The sequence below is a fragment of the Ylistrum balloti genome, unplaced genomic scaffold (genome assembly GCF_031769215.1).
Source record: "Ylistrum balloti isolate Yb309-2 unplaced genomic scaffold, AGI_CSIRO_Ybal_v1 Utg370780, whole genome shotgun sequence".
In the NCBI taxonomy this organism is placed as follows: Eukaryota; Metazoa; Mollusca; class Bivalvia; order Pectinida; family Pectinidae; genus Ylistrum; species Ylistrum balloti.
In genome coordinates this window covers 561,439-578,179 of record NW_026782456.1, presented here as the reverse complement: position 1 = coordinate 578,179, position 16,741 = coordinate 561,439, and the positions used below count along the sequence as shown (strand labels likewise).

Below are 16,741 nucleotides of genomic sequence, written 5' to 3'. Positions count from 1 at the left end.
CTGCATCTGAAATTTTATGTACTTCCTAAAACTTACTGTAATTATATTCATATGGATTAGGGTACATATCAGAAAAACATATTGTATTGTTTAAACACCTAAAATATGTTGCCTATCATTACAGCATTTAAAAATATGTACTAACACTCAAAAATTTCCTGGAAAGTTTCAAACAATAATACCAGCAGCAAGTCACAGGAGAAGGACAGACTGGAAAAGCATGTTTCATATTAAGCACTTTCTTGCAATTTTTGTGTCTGATACAGCAGACGGAGATTAACACAGTGAGAAAGGTAAGACGTACTCTGAAGCAAAGTGTGATGTACAAGTATGTGGGAAATATATCAAATTCTATAAACAGTTGAAACATAAATTGATAAAACAAAAAATATGTAAAATAGAGATAAACAAAATACATGTTTTATAAAAATTTAAAAATAGGATAATAAAAAAAACAAATGTTACTAATAGAGGGAAATGTATGTCAAATGAGAAATGGTGCTGAAATCACACGAGTTTGGTGGGTTTCTAGAGTTAGAGAAGTCGAATGTTAATGGACCCTAGAAAACGTGTCAATCAATCAGGGAGCTTTATCACACTGACAGATATGTAGGAAGGCTGTAGGGAGTTTCAGGCGGTCAGTTCCAATCTCTTACCTGCTGTTTATATTCTGATCCAGTCTTAAAACAAACACAGGTGTCAGTATTTAGTCAGTAATTAGGTCACCGAGAGTTTTGAATATAAGCATTATTGTACCTGACAAAACTCTGCAGAGTCAGGATAATCTTAGAGGATTGAGATCTGTGAAAGCCAGATCAAACATTATGGTATATAACTCTAGATTTCTGCTGGTTTTTTCCTACATAAAATAGATGTATGTTTCCAAACTATAGTGGTAAAACTTCTGTCGGTATTGTATTTCTTTGTAAAAATATTTTCATGAAGTTGAGCATGATCATAACTCTAACAGTTCTGTTGTGATCCTTTAGGAATTGAGGAGAGGCACCACAAATTAGGGTCGTTCAAGTATTAGGCAAAAAACCTATAATTCTATCACTTAATCCAAGAAAGAATTCCCCTCTATAGGGTGTACAATTGACTTCGATTTTACATCAGCTAATTTCAACAAGCACATTTAATCTATAAATTCATTTATCATTTATGATGATGAAAATGAAACTTTTAGGGGTTTTTTCTCAAATTAAAGACTGTATAAAAAAATACCATTAAACAAAACAAGAAAACCAAACCATGACAACATTTGCATAAATAATTTTTCAAATATAGCAAAGAAATAAAAATGTTTGTTAGCAGCAAATTATTATACAAACACATATTTAAAAAAAAAAAGAAAGGTAAAGAAAAAACACTATCAGGTTTTTTAACACAAATACCCTTAAGCAGAATGTTTTTTCTTTTAAATCAAATTCATATTCAGTTGACATACAACAAACAAAGCTTATTGACAATAGACAGAATGCATTGTGGGACAATGAAACATATCACAAGATATGGATGAAGCAACACATTGTTTTTTTTTCTGTAACACTCTTGTGTCTAATTTAAGTGTGAATAGTAATGGCTAAACATTGCAAAATCTTCAAAGTAGTTTCAGAATCCAATAAATCTAGAATTCAATCATGGTCTGTGTATTTGGTTGTTCCTTGAGTACAAATTTCATAAACAAAATAATGTAAATATAATATTTTTGAAAAAAAAGCCAAAGAAACACGAATACAAACTTTTGCCTGAGATTGAGGGCTGCAAGCTTCTGGTCAGTTGCTACTGCCAAGGACTTGGCTATATTCGAGTAATGGCAGGCCTGCAGATCACCGTGAATCTTGTGAGCTTTGGGTCGGATTGTCAGCAAACAGTTATGGTCCTGGATATCCCATATCTAGTACAACATAAAAATAACCGTCAAAATCCCACCAATGGAATCAGTGTGGAATAATGACAGAGTACATTAATTTGAAGTACAATATGGGTTGGTAGTTCATGAAAATGGTATAATCTTCTCTGGTGGTGTTGATGGCCAGAGGGCTGATGGTGTTGATGGCCAGAGGGCTGATGGTGTTGATGGCCAGAGGGCTGATGGTGTTGATGGCCAGAGGGCTGGTGGTCAATAGTGGTGATAGAGAAAATTCTTTTAAATCTTTGAAAACTTATTTTATACCAGGTAAGCTTTAATTAAACATAAATTTATTCTTAAGTTTCCTATTTATCATTTTCCTATCATTTTCCTAATGTCAGGTCAGTTTGACAAATGACTCAAGTTACTGTATGAATATTCTGATTAAATCTAATTGACACTGCTATATATTCACCTTGGCACACATTTATATATGTGTATACTGACCATGACAAACTTGCATATATATACCCAGACACACTTTTCTATACTTACACTAACCTTGACACACACAACACATACACACATACACCCACATCCACACAACACACACCACACACACACACCCACACACCCTCACACATACACACAAACAACCACATCAACACACACACCACACCCACACATCCTCACACATACACACATACACCCACATCCACACAACATATACCACACACACACGCCCACACACCCTTACACACACACGCACGCACACACACACACACACACACACACACACACACACACATATTCTGACCTTAAAAATCTTTTTAGTACATTGCTGATTTTGAATCAATGTTGGGTATACTACTGACTTTATCACATATGTTTATACTTATGCTGACCTTGACACACTTGTCATTACATATACTGACCTTGACACACTTTTCAGTACATTTACTGACCTTGACACACTTATCAGTACATTTACTGACCTTGTCACACTTATCAGTACATTTACTGACCCTGACACAGCTGTTTCTATTCAAACTGACCTTGACACTGGTTTATACTTACACTGACCTTGACATACTAATTTGTACTGATAACGACCTTGACATTTCCTTGTCTTTACATTTATTAATCTCGATATACCTGTCCATATTTAAACTGACCTTGACATACTAATATATGCTGATACTGACCTTGACACACTTGTCCGTTGATATACTAAATATCCTACTTTCCTCCTCAGCAATAAAGAGATAAAATATTGGAGCATTGTGACCCCGCAGTAGTGCTGTAGGTTTCCTGTAGTAGAATATCAGGATTGAAGCATGTTTGTATGTTATATACTATTGATATCAAGAAAAAAACAAAAATGATCACTTCTTTATTAATGTCTGCAACAGGAATGTGATTTGCCTGTCATTTTCAAAACCAACTTTTTTCAAATGTTTTCTAAACTAATCTGGAAATTTTCATCATTAATTCTTGATATCTTATATCAGTCTTTTTTAAACTCAAACTTGGATACTATCAAGGGGAATGAAGTTTTAAACATTTTAAGGAACTTTCCTCATTCAAATAGGTATAATTTGCTACCCTTGTGTAAGCTTTGAGCATTCATGTTGTGGGGAAATATTGTAACAATGAAGACAACAATAACATGCGTTTTTACTTCAATATGGACGCTGCTTACCCTGGTACATATGGATTCCATAATCTCACAATTCTATCCATCCCTGGAAAAAAAAGAAGGCCAAATATTTATTAGCATCTCAAGACATGTGGATCAAATAAATACAATATGTTTTTTTTTAGATATGATTCAAAGGAACATTTGAGATTAGTAAAGAGATATACCATGATGGAAAAGTGCTACATGTATATTCAAATCTCCCAAAAAACAATGGATAAGTGCTGTCACAATTGTTTTCTATTTATAATGATGTCAGCTATGGTAGACTAAGTTTCTGCTTACCCCCAGTTACAATAACATTTTTGTTTTTACAAAAGTCAAAACATTTGACTCCTTTATAGACATAGAACACTGATTGGTCGGCCTCCAGCCTCGGTTTGGCAACATTTGTTCTCCGAGCTCGGTCATCAGAGTCTTTGGTCTCCTTAAGTTGAGCTTCTACATGTGTTGAGCCTGTAGTGCACCCTGCAGTGATAAAGTATGGTAGAGGTTACTGTCTATAGATAAAGTATGGTGGAGGTTACTGGCTATAGATAAAGTATGGTGGAGGTTATTGTATATAGATAAAGTATGGTGGAGGTTACTGTCTACAGATAAAGTATGGTGGAGGTTACTGTCTATAGATAAAGTATGGTAGAGGTTACTGTCTCTAGATAAAGTATGGTAGAAGTTACTGTCTATAGATAAAGTATGTTGGAGGTTACTGTTTATACATAAAGTACGGTGGAGGTTACTGTCTATAGATAAGTTATGGTGGAAGTTACTGTCTATAGATAAAGTATGTTGGAGGTTACTGTCTATAGATAAAGTATGTTGGAATTTACTGTCTATAGATAAAGTATGTTGGAGGTTACTGTCTATAGATAAAGTACGATGCAGGTTACTGTCTATAGATAAAGTATGTTGGAGGTTACTGACTATAGATAAGTTATGGTGGAAGTTACTGTCTATAGATAAAGTATGTTGGAGGTTACTGTCTATAGATAAAGTATGGTAGAAGTTACTGTCTATAGATAAAGTATGTTGGAGGTTACTGTTTATACATAAAGTATGGTGGAGGTTACTGTCTATAGATAAGTTATGGTGGAGGTTACTGTCTCTAGATAAAGTATGGTAGAAGTTACTGTCTATAGATAAAGTATGTTGGAGGTTACTGTTTATACATAAAGTACGGTGGAGGTTACTGTCTATAGATAAGTTATGGTGGAAGTTACTGTCTATAGATAAAGTATGTTGGAGGTTACTGTCTATAGATAAAGTATGTTGGAATTTACTGTCTATAGATAAAGTATGTTGGAGGTTACTGTCTATAGATAAAGTATGTTGGAGGTTACTGACTATAGATAAGTTATGGTGGAAGTTACTGTCTATAGATAAAGTATGTTGGAGGTTACTGACTATAGATAAGTTATGGTGGAGGTTACTGTCTATAGATAAAGTATGTTGAAGGTTACTGTCTATAAAGTATGGTGGAGGTTATTGTCTATAGATAAAGTATGGTGGAGGTTATTGTCTATAGATAAAGTAGGGTGGAGGTTACTGTCTATAGATAAAGTATGGTGGATGTTATTGTCTATAGATAAAGTATGGTGGAGGTTATTGTCTATAGATAAAGTATGGTGGGGGTTACTGTCTATAGATAAAATATGGTGGAGGTTACTGTCTATAGATAAAGTAGGGTGGAGGTTACTGTCTATAGATAAAGTATGGTGGAGGTTATTGTCTATAGATAAAGTATGGTGGAGGTTATTGTCTATAGATAAAGTATGGTGGAGGTTATTGTCTATAGATAAAGTATGTTGGAGGTTACTGTCTATATATAAAGTATGGTGGAGGTTATTGTCTATGGATAAAGTATGGTGGAGGTTATTGTCTATAGATAAAGTATGGTAGAGGTTACTGTCTATAGATAAAGTATGGTAGAAGTTACTGTCTATAGATAAAGTAGGGTGGAGGTTATTGTCTACAGATAAAGTATGGTAGAGGTTATTGTCTATAGATAAAGTATGGTGGGTGTTATTGTCTATAGATAAAGTATGGTGAGGATTGTCAATATTATACGTATATACATCTTTCCCAAAATTCTGAATTCATTTTGGCACTTGCTCACTTGTATTTTAACATGCTTTCAAGGATTTTATGGGGAAAAAAACAAATAAAGAAACATAGAAAAAATTGTGGAGAAGAGAATCTTGAAAGAATCAGGGACGATGTATAAAGTATTATTACAGGATTTGGGCAGTCTGTGATCATCGACTTACCAATGACCAGCGCTGTGTTGGCATTATTGGAACAGGATATAATCTGACCTATATTGTGATAGTACTTCAGCTGAAATCAGAACAGAAACATTAGATGAACTCCAGGAAGTAAGATAAACAATACCTTTAAGTAAAGAATACATTAGTAAATAAAGACACATGATTATGTATCAAATAAGTACAATTAGATTTTAAAAAATTTTAGTGATAAAGTTAATAAGTGTATTTTCATGTGACACATATTCATAAAAATCATCATATGTATAGTAGATGAAACCATCACTTCTTTATTGGATGTGAATTCATCAACACATATCACTTGGTTAGTGTTTTTATTGTTCTAATCCCTAATTCAATACCCATCTACCTTCAGTCAAGCACAAGTCAAGTCTAGTAGGGGAGATAACTCACCTGTTGTACCCAGTCTAGTTGGGGAGATAACTCAGCTGTTATACCCAGTCTCGTAAGGGAGATAACTCACCTGTTATTCCCAGTCTACTAGGGGAGATAACTCACCTGTTGTACTCAGTATAGTAGGGGAGATAAATCACCTGTTATACCCAGTCTCGTAAGGGAGATAACTCACCTGTTGTACCCAGTCTCCATGTACCTGCCAGCGGAGATACTGGACTTTCTGCACCTTGATCACACTGTCCAGGCTAACACTGGCTATACCATCATGTTTGGGAGCCTTCTTCCATGTTCTGTTCCAAATAAGCCACACAACAATTAAATTCAAGATAAAAAATAATATTTGTACAGTAATTATTCAAAAAACTTTTCATATCCATATACCAAAACAGATACATGTATATTTATTCTCTGATTTCACCAGAAGTAATACACATGCCCCTGAGCCTCCATTTTGTATAAGGTGTATACCTGTCAATCTTCCACAACACTGGGTAACTTACCCCAGATACAAATACCATTTTATACAGCTGTCTTGTTTCTACAACATTAAGAATTTCAAATGTTCAGTTATACTTTGTTACCTGAGACATTCTCCAGCGGAGTCTATCAACAGGATGTTGATACAGCCGAGACTGTCTCCATACAAGACCAAGCATTCATCAGCCCCTGTCGCACTAAAACATAAATATGTTTTTCAACTAAATAATCATCCATTAACACGAATGATATATATATTCATTAATAGTCTCAACAATCTAAACACGAAACAAACATTAATTCTCATCTCACACTACCAAGAAGTTACAGAATCTTTTTCATGTTCTCATGTTCTTTTTCCTCCGTTTTTGAGATTATTAGACAAAATATTCAACCACTTTTCATGAATTTTCCATTTTTCACAACAAACATTGTTTTCTTCTAAAAAAAAAAAAATTTTGCAATGATTGATATTTCTCAAAAACATTCCAGAAGAGTAGGTTCATTTTTTCTACATTAGAAATAACTTAATTCAAGTGAAGAAATATATAGAGACATCATTAAAATCTAGTCCATCAGTTTCTCCAATCATATCAATGTACAAGTACAAGTAGTTATCTCCCTTACTCCACCATCGAAGCTATCAAATCCTCAGTTGCGACCAACCACTGACACCAACATGAATTAGAGTGATTCAGTGATAGACATAGAGCTTATCCAATTACTTTGGTAATCACCTGAGTTCCTATTTTGGGAAACAAAGAGTAAGTATTTTGAGAGTCACTCAAGTACCTTTTTTGGGAGACACAGAGTAAATATTTTGAGAGTCGCCCATGGCAAGTAACTATTTTGTGAGACACGTAGTAAGTATTTTGAGAGTCACCTCAGTAACTATTTCGGGAGACACAGAGTAAGTACTTTGGGAGACACCTGAGTTAGTATTTTGGGAGTCACAGAGTAAGTATTTTGGTATACACCTGAGTAAGTATTTTGAGAGTCACCTCAGTAACTATTTTGGGAGTTACAGAGTAAGTATTTTGGGAGACACAGAGTAAGTATTTTGGGAGACACCTGAGTAAGTATTTTGGGAGACACAGAGTAAATATTTTGGGAGACACCTGAGTAAGTATTTTGGGAGACACAGAGTAAATATTTTGGGAGACACAGAGTAAGTATTTTGGGAGACACCTACGTAAGTATTTTGGGAGTCACAGAGTAAATATTTTGGGAGACACCTGAGTAAGTATTTTGGGAGACACCTAAGTACCGGTAAGTATTTTGGGAGACACCTGAGATAGTATTTTGGGAGTCAATTGAGTAACTGTTTGCTTACCAATAGTCCAACTTTAATGGCACAGTGTCCAGTCCACTGACTTGGCAATAGGGGTCAAGTGAGGAAAGCTCATAAAACTGTATTTCTCTGTCCCTGAAAAAGATATAATACAGAGTTTCACAGTAAGTAAGATAGTTCTCTACATGAATAAAAGTTATAAAAAAGCATTGAAGATTTTTTTTAATTATCAAATATATTAGTTTTTCATAGATATTACACATATTCCAATATTGAAGGAATTGTACACATTTTCCAATGGTGAAGGGATTGAAAAGGTTTCTAATGGCGAAGGGATTGAAAAGTTTTCTAATGATGAAGGAATTATGGTTTAAGTAGGTTGTTGTTAACTTACCCAGTTCCAACAAGGAATTTGTTGAACTCATTCATGATGACAAAATCTGTGATCCATTTCTGCTTCTGTTTCAAACCAGGTTCATTATTCTGTGACAAAATAAAAAGATTTCTTTTGTTTTTCCCACTGAAATATCAACATCAATGGTGACTTGTGTGCTCTGTAATGCAGTTGAATCTCATTGTTTCGAAGTCGGTAGGACTGTGGGAAAACCCCGAGTTATACGAGTATTTGATTTAAGTGAGTGTGAATGCTTGGTGTAAAGTTTGGTCAGGAGTGACAAAATACTTTGAATCAAACAGGATCTTCGAGTTATATAAGTTTGAGATAACAATATTCAACTGTAAAAGCTGATTAAATCTAACTTTCTATATATAGTTTCAGTGTACAATTCCTGTTCCATACTGACAAACATTTCCTCATTAACTCAGAATTACCATCCACAGATAGACACCAAGACACTTTTTAAAAATAAAAAATAACAGAGACTTACAGTAGTATTCAAAACAAAGATAAACATATCATAATCCATCACACATGTAAACACTGTATACTGTTATCACTTCAGTCAGAAGAAATACTTACAATTAGAGCTTTGTGTTTTTTTATTTCCATACTTGTCCCCATGAATGAAACATTTCCATCCTGAAAGAAAAAAACAGCTTAATGAAAAATGAATGAAAAATATTTTGTCTCAATAAATAGTTAACAAGAATACCGTAAAGCAGAACAAAATACGCCTGTGAAGATCCAAAACAGCAAAGGGGCATAACTCTTATTCAAATCGTCTTATCAAAACCCCGTTCATGAAAACACAATTTCATATCATGGTGATTAAGCCTACCAAGTTTCATAAAGATTGGCTGAAAAATTTTGGAGGAGATCTCCGGACAAATAAAAGTTTACGACGGACGCCGGACGGACGGACAGCGCCATACCATAATACGTCCGTCTATCGACGGGCGTATAAAAATCAGCAATTTTTTAAGTTACCATCATACAACAGTAAAACAATTTATACTCTTTGACAATTTGTCAGAATTTTAATGCAATTACAGGATGTGGTGATTGTAATTAGGGAGATGTTGGTATTTCTTTCACACATTCAACTGTTTCCTTCATAAAAGATATGGTTAACATTCTGATAAAACACTGGGGAAAAAATCCTTTCAGAAACATGATGACACATTATATTTAAAATCCATATCTGTCCTGTAATATACCCAGGAAGCCCAACATATCACATGTACTTTCTATTCCAAGTCAGCGGGTGGGCTTATTACAGGTCATTAAATAGCATTGAGTTATCATCTTATTGACTTTGATATGGGCTTATTTCCATGTGGTAAATACATGTTTTGCAACAATGGAAATCATGAAAAATAATCATATATGACACTCTTGTGATTCCTTTCATGCTTTACGAATTCCTTTTTCATACGTACCCAAACAATATATCAGACAATTCTCACTCACCAAACTACAGGCAACAAATGTTCCATCAGACGTGTCCATGATTCTGAGTATTGATTCACGGCAGTTGATGATTTTGGCGGGAAGGTGGAATGCGACATCTTTAGAACGGAGGTAGGAATCTTCCTTCTCAGCATACTCGAGCTGCATGTAGGTACAGAATTCATCCCAAGTGATGGCACCGTCAGACGACCAATCAATTTTCATAAACAGTGAATCAATTTGGGCATCCTGTATCACAAACATAGCCGTCAGAAAAAGCCATTAGCATAATAGATAAATATTGAAACTCTGTTCCATATTTTCACTGGATATTCTGAAGAAAAGTATTGAAAACAGCAGATAAGTACAATTAAAATTTGAAAACAAAATGCTTCTGCATTTCAAACAAAACATTTCTACATATCCATAACTGTTATTGAATTACAGTACAATGTGAGACATTATTGATCTTATTCATCAGGAGAGACTAATTAATGGTAAAACACCAACAGCAGCTGTTTATATAATTATGTATTTCTCTGGGGAACCCATATACAGACTGAGGATTAAGACTGAATTCAAATATAATTACTTTCCATCAGGAAAAAATATTTTAATGGAACTTTTAAGACTAGGTGAGAACATTTAGCTACCTCAGGAGTTTGGGCTGTGACCTGAACAATATTGAGCCAGAATATGACAGGAATCATCTGATATCACAGGCATAATTTCTTATATACACTCAAATATGTTATGATTTGTTTTGATTGTGTTTTACTGTTTGGAGTAACCATAACAACACAATAAACTATAACACCAGATATTATTGATGGTAACCTGAATAAGGCAGCCCAGCGAAAGAGAAGCTAGGATACACCTTCAAGGTTTTTTTAGAAATAGGACAGAACAGATGTAACAAGACAAATTTCATGGCAATAACTATGATGATTTGTCCACAGAATATTTATCAGAATAGGAAAGAAACTAGACACAATAAGGCCATCCTAAAGCATATTATGATGAGAATCTATCACACTGGGGCCTTAGGAATGGAGGAATAGAGTGTCAGTTATACTCACCTGAGACATGTGTAGGATTGCCAGTAGATGTAACCTAAGTTCATCTAAGTGAACATCACAGTGGGTATACCCAGTGAATCAAGATACAGAAGAATCTGGGCAATGATTGATGAGAGAGAGAGTAGAAACTCACCCGAGCCTGATGGCGTTCGAGGTGGGGAAACAGAACAGCAACATTGTAAGGAGAGTCTTTAGAACACTGTGGAAACAATAGGAGCATTCAGAAATCACTTTAAGAAGGACGTGATTGTCCAACTAAAGCAATCTCCTAAAAAGTTGAAAGGTGATCAAGTCCAGTCAGGGATTACACAATATGTGTTCGATGAATTGGATACAGGAAGTTAAGAAATAAAGTGATGAAAATAAAAGAAAGAAAAAGAATGAAATGTACTGAATATCATATGAGTGGTGATAATAAGTCAGACGAATGTACAGAAGAGGTGAGAGAGTTATGTCCAAGTTAAATGAAGAAACAGAGAGAACAAACACAGGATATAAAGGTATATGGTAAAAAAGACAAAAATGAAATTATCAGACATACTGTTGTCCCCTTAAGGTGTAGGCGCTCCTTAAGGAGGGCCTTAAACTCGTCCAGTTCAAGTTCTCCTGAACCATCCTCATCAGCCTCCACAAAAGCCTGCTTCAGGATCTCCAGTGTATCCAAGTTAATCTGCTCCTCGATCTGGGGAGGAAATCAACACACTGGAATTAGATACCACAACATTTAATTACACCAAATCTAACGTTGATACTTCTATAACTGTACAACATATGTTACATATTGTGTTAGGGGTAGTGGTAAAGGTGCTGTGTCGAGGAAGGGATACTTGGATCAGGATTAAGTCAGTAAGGAAAGGCTATATTACTATACCATCTGACATAATAAAACTAAGGGAAGTAACTCAGATCAGGGTAGGGTGGAAAACTTTACAGTAAGGCTGGGGAGTTCACTAAACAGTCTGAACAGTGAAAGCTGAAGTACATGTAGGTTTGGGGAATGTAATCATTGGACATAAAACTACCCTATTTAATGACATATAACAATATCTTTATCAACCTGTTGGGACGAGCTAGAGATACAACAACAAAGGAGTCTCTTACAGTTTGGTAATAGGCTTACATGATGATAAGGATTCACAAGGGATGATCCTGTTATATCAATGTGAAAGTATCAATATGTATTGTACCAAAAACATCTTTATAAACAGAACATAATTATTAGAACTTAATAGATTAATTGAAATACTTGAGGGATAAAATAAAAAAAATTACAAACATATATCCTTGAAAATACTTATATATCAAAATGAACTTATATTTATATATAATTTTTTTTAAGATTATAAGAGTGGTTTAAGATATTAGGAGAGTCATGGTTAACACTCAGAACAAATGTTATATAACTAAATCTATAGACACACTGATGCAGTGCAAGTTATTTCCACACCTACAGGGGTACCCTGTGGTACTCCCACACTACAGGGGTAACCTGTGATTCTCCCACACCTACAGGAGTACTCTGTGGTACTCCCACACCTACAGGGGTACCATGTGGTACTCCCACACCTACAGGAATACTCTGTGGTACTCCCACACCTACAGGGGTACCCTGTGGTACTCCCACACCTACAGGGGTACCCTGTGGTACTCCCACACCTACAGAGGTACCCTGTGATACTCCCACACCTACAGGGGTACCATGTGGTACTCCCACACCTACAGGAATACTCTGTGGTACTCCCACACCTACAGGAATACTCTGTGGTACTCCCACACCTACAGGAATACTTTTTGGTACTCAAAAGTTAAAACAACCTCTGTAAAATAGTATTGGTTTATGATACGAATGATGGTAAATAGGTGTGGTATTCTGAAACTTAAAAATTTAACAGTTATCCTTCATGGAATTTCCTAAAAACCAGCAAAACATGCAGGTCTTCCCATACACCTGAATAACACAAAACCAATCAATACAGGCTACAGTTTGTCAAGGACATAAGGTCACATGGTGATTAGGTCGGGAATATTCACTCACAGATAAAGTTACATGGAGGTTGTTTGTTGTTATATTAGTAAGAACCTGTTGAGTGTTTGGTCAATCATTGACCAAGGTCTATGTTACAGGTAAGACAAAGATTAAACACAAGTTCCCTGCCAGATTTCAGGCTGAATCTATATCATATCCCAAATCCAATTAAAGTTTTTTTTTTCTGAAATATCCTGTTTTTTTCAATAGCACAAACATTTAAACACCTAGAATTGTCCAGAACAGCTTTCCATTTTAAGTAATCTACAGAGGAATTCTTACAAATTACAACAAAATAACATTATGACAAAATTTTGCAATACTGGAAACTTCATAATTATTTTTGTTGATTTAACTTTTTATGTGTCAGTGTGAAGTGTTATTTTTCCCCCTAGTTATGTGATTCTGTTATCTATGTAGTTACTATATTAAAAGTAGCTGTTTCTGCCATGCTGTACATACGGAATGTTATCAGAGAAAAATTCACGTACTCACCCTTTCTTCCTCATCATCAGAAATGTCCTCCAGAAACGTCTATGTATTGATAATAATTATATCAGAATCATTTTTTAATTTTTTTTTTTTAAAAAAATCAATATTTGTTATCATCTTTATTCTAAGATAGATAAACCCAAGTAAGAATTCATTTAGGTCTTGTTTCTGTTTGTGTAAGCAAAGCAGGTCAATACAAATAGGAAAAATTTTAATTTTCCAGTATTGCAAAATCTGTTTAGATATTAACTGTACAGATTCAGCCTCATGATTGACAGGTGTCAGTTACAGAAATTAATATTCACACCAATCACATTACTAAGGTCAACTTTTCAGATACGATCATGCGGAAATAATGTGATGTATAATTATACAATTTAATCAATATTTCTCAACAACATTTCCTAGTGATACAGCTTATATTCAAATGCCTGTGAATATCTACAAAATTACTTTAGGAAGTCTGACTTCCTTACTGAAATATCACCAACAAAGTCAATCTTCATTAGTATTACAACTTAATGAATATGTCTTTGAACTCCAAGTGTATATATATTGCTCATGACAAAGAAGACACCAAACTTGTCCCACGCCAAAAAAAAAATAATAATTTTCCCACATATTCTTAGATGATATGTCTATAGTATGGCCGAAATATACTCACACTGAATAACTGTTTGACATTTAGCTGGCATTTCATGATCTTTTAATATCAACGCCAAAATCAAACTTGATCAGTTTTACCTACAAATATTTGTTGTTCCTTTGATCTTGCACCTAAATTATTAGAGATAGAAATGCTTATAAGATCCGAGCCTTCATTTTTGTCACGAAACATACTGGTGTCATATCCCGGTACTATATATTCTGTGGGATTTGAGCAGATGATTATACCAAAAGTGAATTAAACCATTAAACTTTAAAAACTTAACAACAAATATGCTTAACTGGGAATAATAAATTCAAAGAGCTGTCATAGATTTCATTTTTCAATAATGTACAAAGTTTTATCATTTTTAAAAATACTGCATTAAAAAAAAAGGAAAAAAAAACAATGTTATCAAAGTCCATTTTTGTTAAAGTTCAAACTTCACAAACAATGCATTCAACCTTTTGAACAAAATTCACATTTCATACGAAGCAGCATATTAAGTTAATAAATCACTATTCAACCAAGTCTCACATAAGAGATCACATTTGAAACAAAATAATAGTTAATATTCTAGACTAAACACTTGGTAAATCACATCAAATGTCAATTAATTCGTCCTGAGTTTAGATTCAATAAAAATAATGCAAAAAAAAAAAAAATCATATTTTTCATCAAACCAGAACACCTCAAGGGGTATGTAAGACTCCCTAACTCACCGCCCGCTGAAATGCTCCATAATCCTGAGTCTGTAATAGCAAATATGCTTTGACTGTTACCTCTTGACCAATGGTCATCTGACCAAGAAAATGTTCTTATACAGTTAACTGAGGAGACGGAGGAATCCAAACAGCTTCACATTGAATTGATAACCTCCAGTCTGTATTGTATTGTACTTTAATTTCTTTCAAAGTAGAATTTTTTATGAAAAAAAAGGTATTGATAAAATTTGAAAGCATTAAAGAATTAACCTAAAATTTCTTGACCTTAATAAAAGAGATTACAATGCAGCAGTGCTTTAAGCCTCATTATGAAATTTTGACTCAAGATGAGGCTTCCAGAATACTGCCATTTTTGTTTGACATTTAAATACAAACCAAGATAAATTTGTAGCCATCTGACAATATGTTAGTGTTAATTAATACATGTATATGATAAACACTTTGATTGATGTAAGACTTTTCATGCAAAAGATACATAATTTACGGATTTTCTATGAAATTTATAAGATATTGTATAGTGTACAAGACAAGTATCTAACATATTGGTCATCTCTGGGTTTTAAGCTTTTAAAACACACAGCTTAAAGCAATGACTAATTTAACAGTATATACCATTAGAACATGATACAGATTTTAATTTGATACTCATGTACACCTGTGACCTTTCAGGTTTTTTTATTAATGATATTCATAATATCAAATGTTGGAAAAAAAATTTGCAAGATAATTGATAAATATCTTTTGTACTTATGTATTTCAATACATATATATATATATATATATATATATATATACAATGTATTTTGTATCCAGTAGTAAGTCTACGTCCAGATTGCTGATTTAAAGAGAACTATCAATAAACACAACATAATTGTATCATAACGAGTAAAGCCCATGATTTTCAGACGGAAAAAATTATTACTGTACACATATATAAAATTATGTTTATCACTAGTCAGTAAACTGTTGTATTTAAAAACCTAACCCCGACGATGACCATTTATAGGAGAACCATACAATACAGTTGAAGTGTAATATACATTTTTATATAAGTGTATACAAATTGTATACATTTTTACGTGGAGAAAACTCAGATATTTGCACACAGAAACATATGATAGAGTTGTACAACTAACACCAGATGCTACTTACTGTCTTCTTCTTAGGCTACAATCAATATCAGAGTGTGGCTTTCAGTACTTAATGTCAAAACTTGATTAACATTGTACATGTATATGCAACTCAACTCCTCTTAATTATCTCCCCTGTTATACTTCACCCCTTAACTCCCCCTCCCCACTATCTCCCCTGTTATATTTCAGCCCTTACCTTCTCCTCCCCATTCTCTCCCGTTATATTTCAGCCGTTACCTCCCCCTCCCAATTAACTCCCCTGTTATATTTCAGCTCTTACCTCCCCCTCCCCATTATCTCCCCTATTAAATTTCAGCTCTTACCTTCACCTCCCCATGAACTCCCTTGTTATATTTTAACCCTTACAGCTCCCTCCCCATAATCTTCTTTCAGTTCTAGCCAACCCCTACTCCTTTCCTCTTCTCATCTGTATATTCCTTTAATCTACTATAGTTTCAGCCTGAACTTACTCCCTTACCATTTTCACTACCTTCTCACCATGCCTCACCTGAATTCTTGTTCTTTTTCTTTTGAAAAAACATGATTATATAGTTACAACTAAACTAAAGAAAAACATGACAGAGACCAGATCTTCAATCTTATCTTAAAGATAAAAACTACATTGGTGTCTGAAAAAAAACCCCCGCTAATCTGAAATACAATTATAAATATCATGTAAATATAAAGCTACCTGGACCTCTGCTGAAATTGTTTACCTGGAAAATAATTGAAATCAACAGGTATATAATTAGTTACCTCAGCTGTTTCACTGCTAGGTTTTTTATCCTGATCCT

The 16,741-nt window shown here is 34.2% G+C and overlaps 1 protein-coding gene across 1 annotated transcript in view; it reads right to left on the bottom strand.

The window, feature by feature from the left end:
* Positions 1–16,741, bottom strand: part of LOC132558314 (WD repeat-containing protein on Y chromosome-like) — a 37,534-nt gene that overhangs the window by 8,791 nt on the left and 12,002 nt on the right. Inside the window, exons 4-17 of the mRNA XM_060222861.1 lie at positions 11,467–11,607; positions 11,059–11,124; positions 9,868–10,095; positions 8,977–9,036; positions 8,392–8,480; positions 8,040–8,132; positions 6,811–6,903; positions 6,402–6,519; positions 5,816–5,885; positions 3,837–4,019; positions 3,555–3,597; positions 3,058–3,163; positions 1,743–1,897; positions 657–680 (exon numbers count right to left, since the gene is read on the bottom strand). Of these exons, the coding sequence (XP_060078844.1) occupies positions 657–680; positions 1,743–1,897; positions 3,058–3,163; positions 3,555–3,597; positions 3,837–4,019; positions 5,816–5,885; positions 6,402–6,519; positions 6,811–6,903; positions 8,040–8,132; positions 8,392–8,480; positions 8,977–9,036; positions 9,868–10,095; positions 11,059–11,124; positions 11,467–11,607 (1,469 nt within the window). The remainder of the gene's footprint in view (positions 1–656; positions 681–1,742; positions 1,898–3,057; positions 3,164–3,554; positions 3,598–3,836; positions 4,020–5,815; positions 5,886–6,401; positions 6,520–6,810; positions 6,904–8,039; positions 8,133–8,391; positions 8,481–8,976; positions 9,037–9,867; positions 10,096–11,058; positions 11,125–11,466; positions 11,608–16,741) is intronic.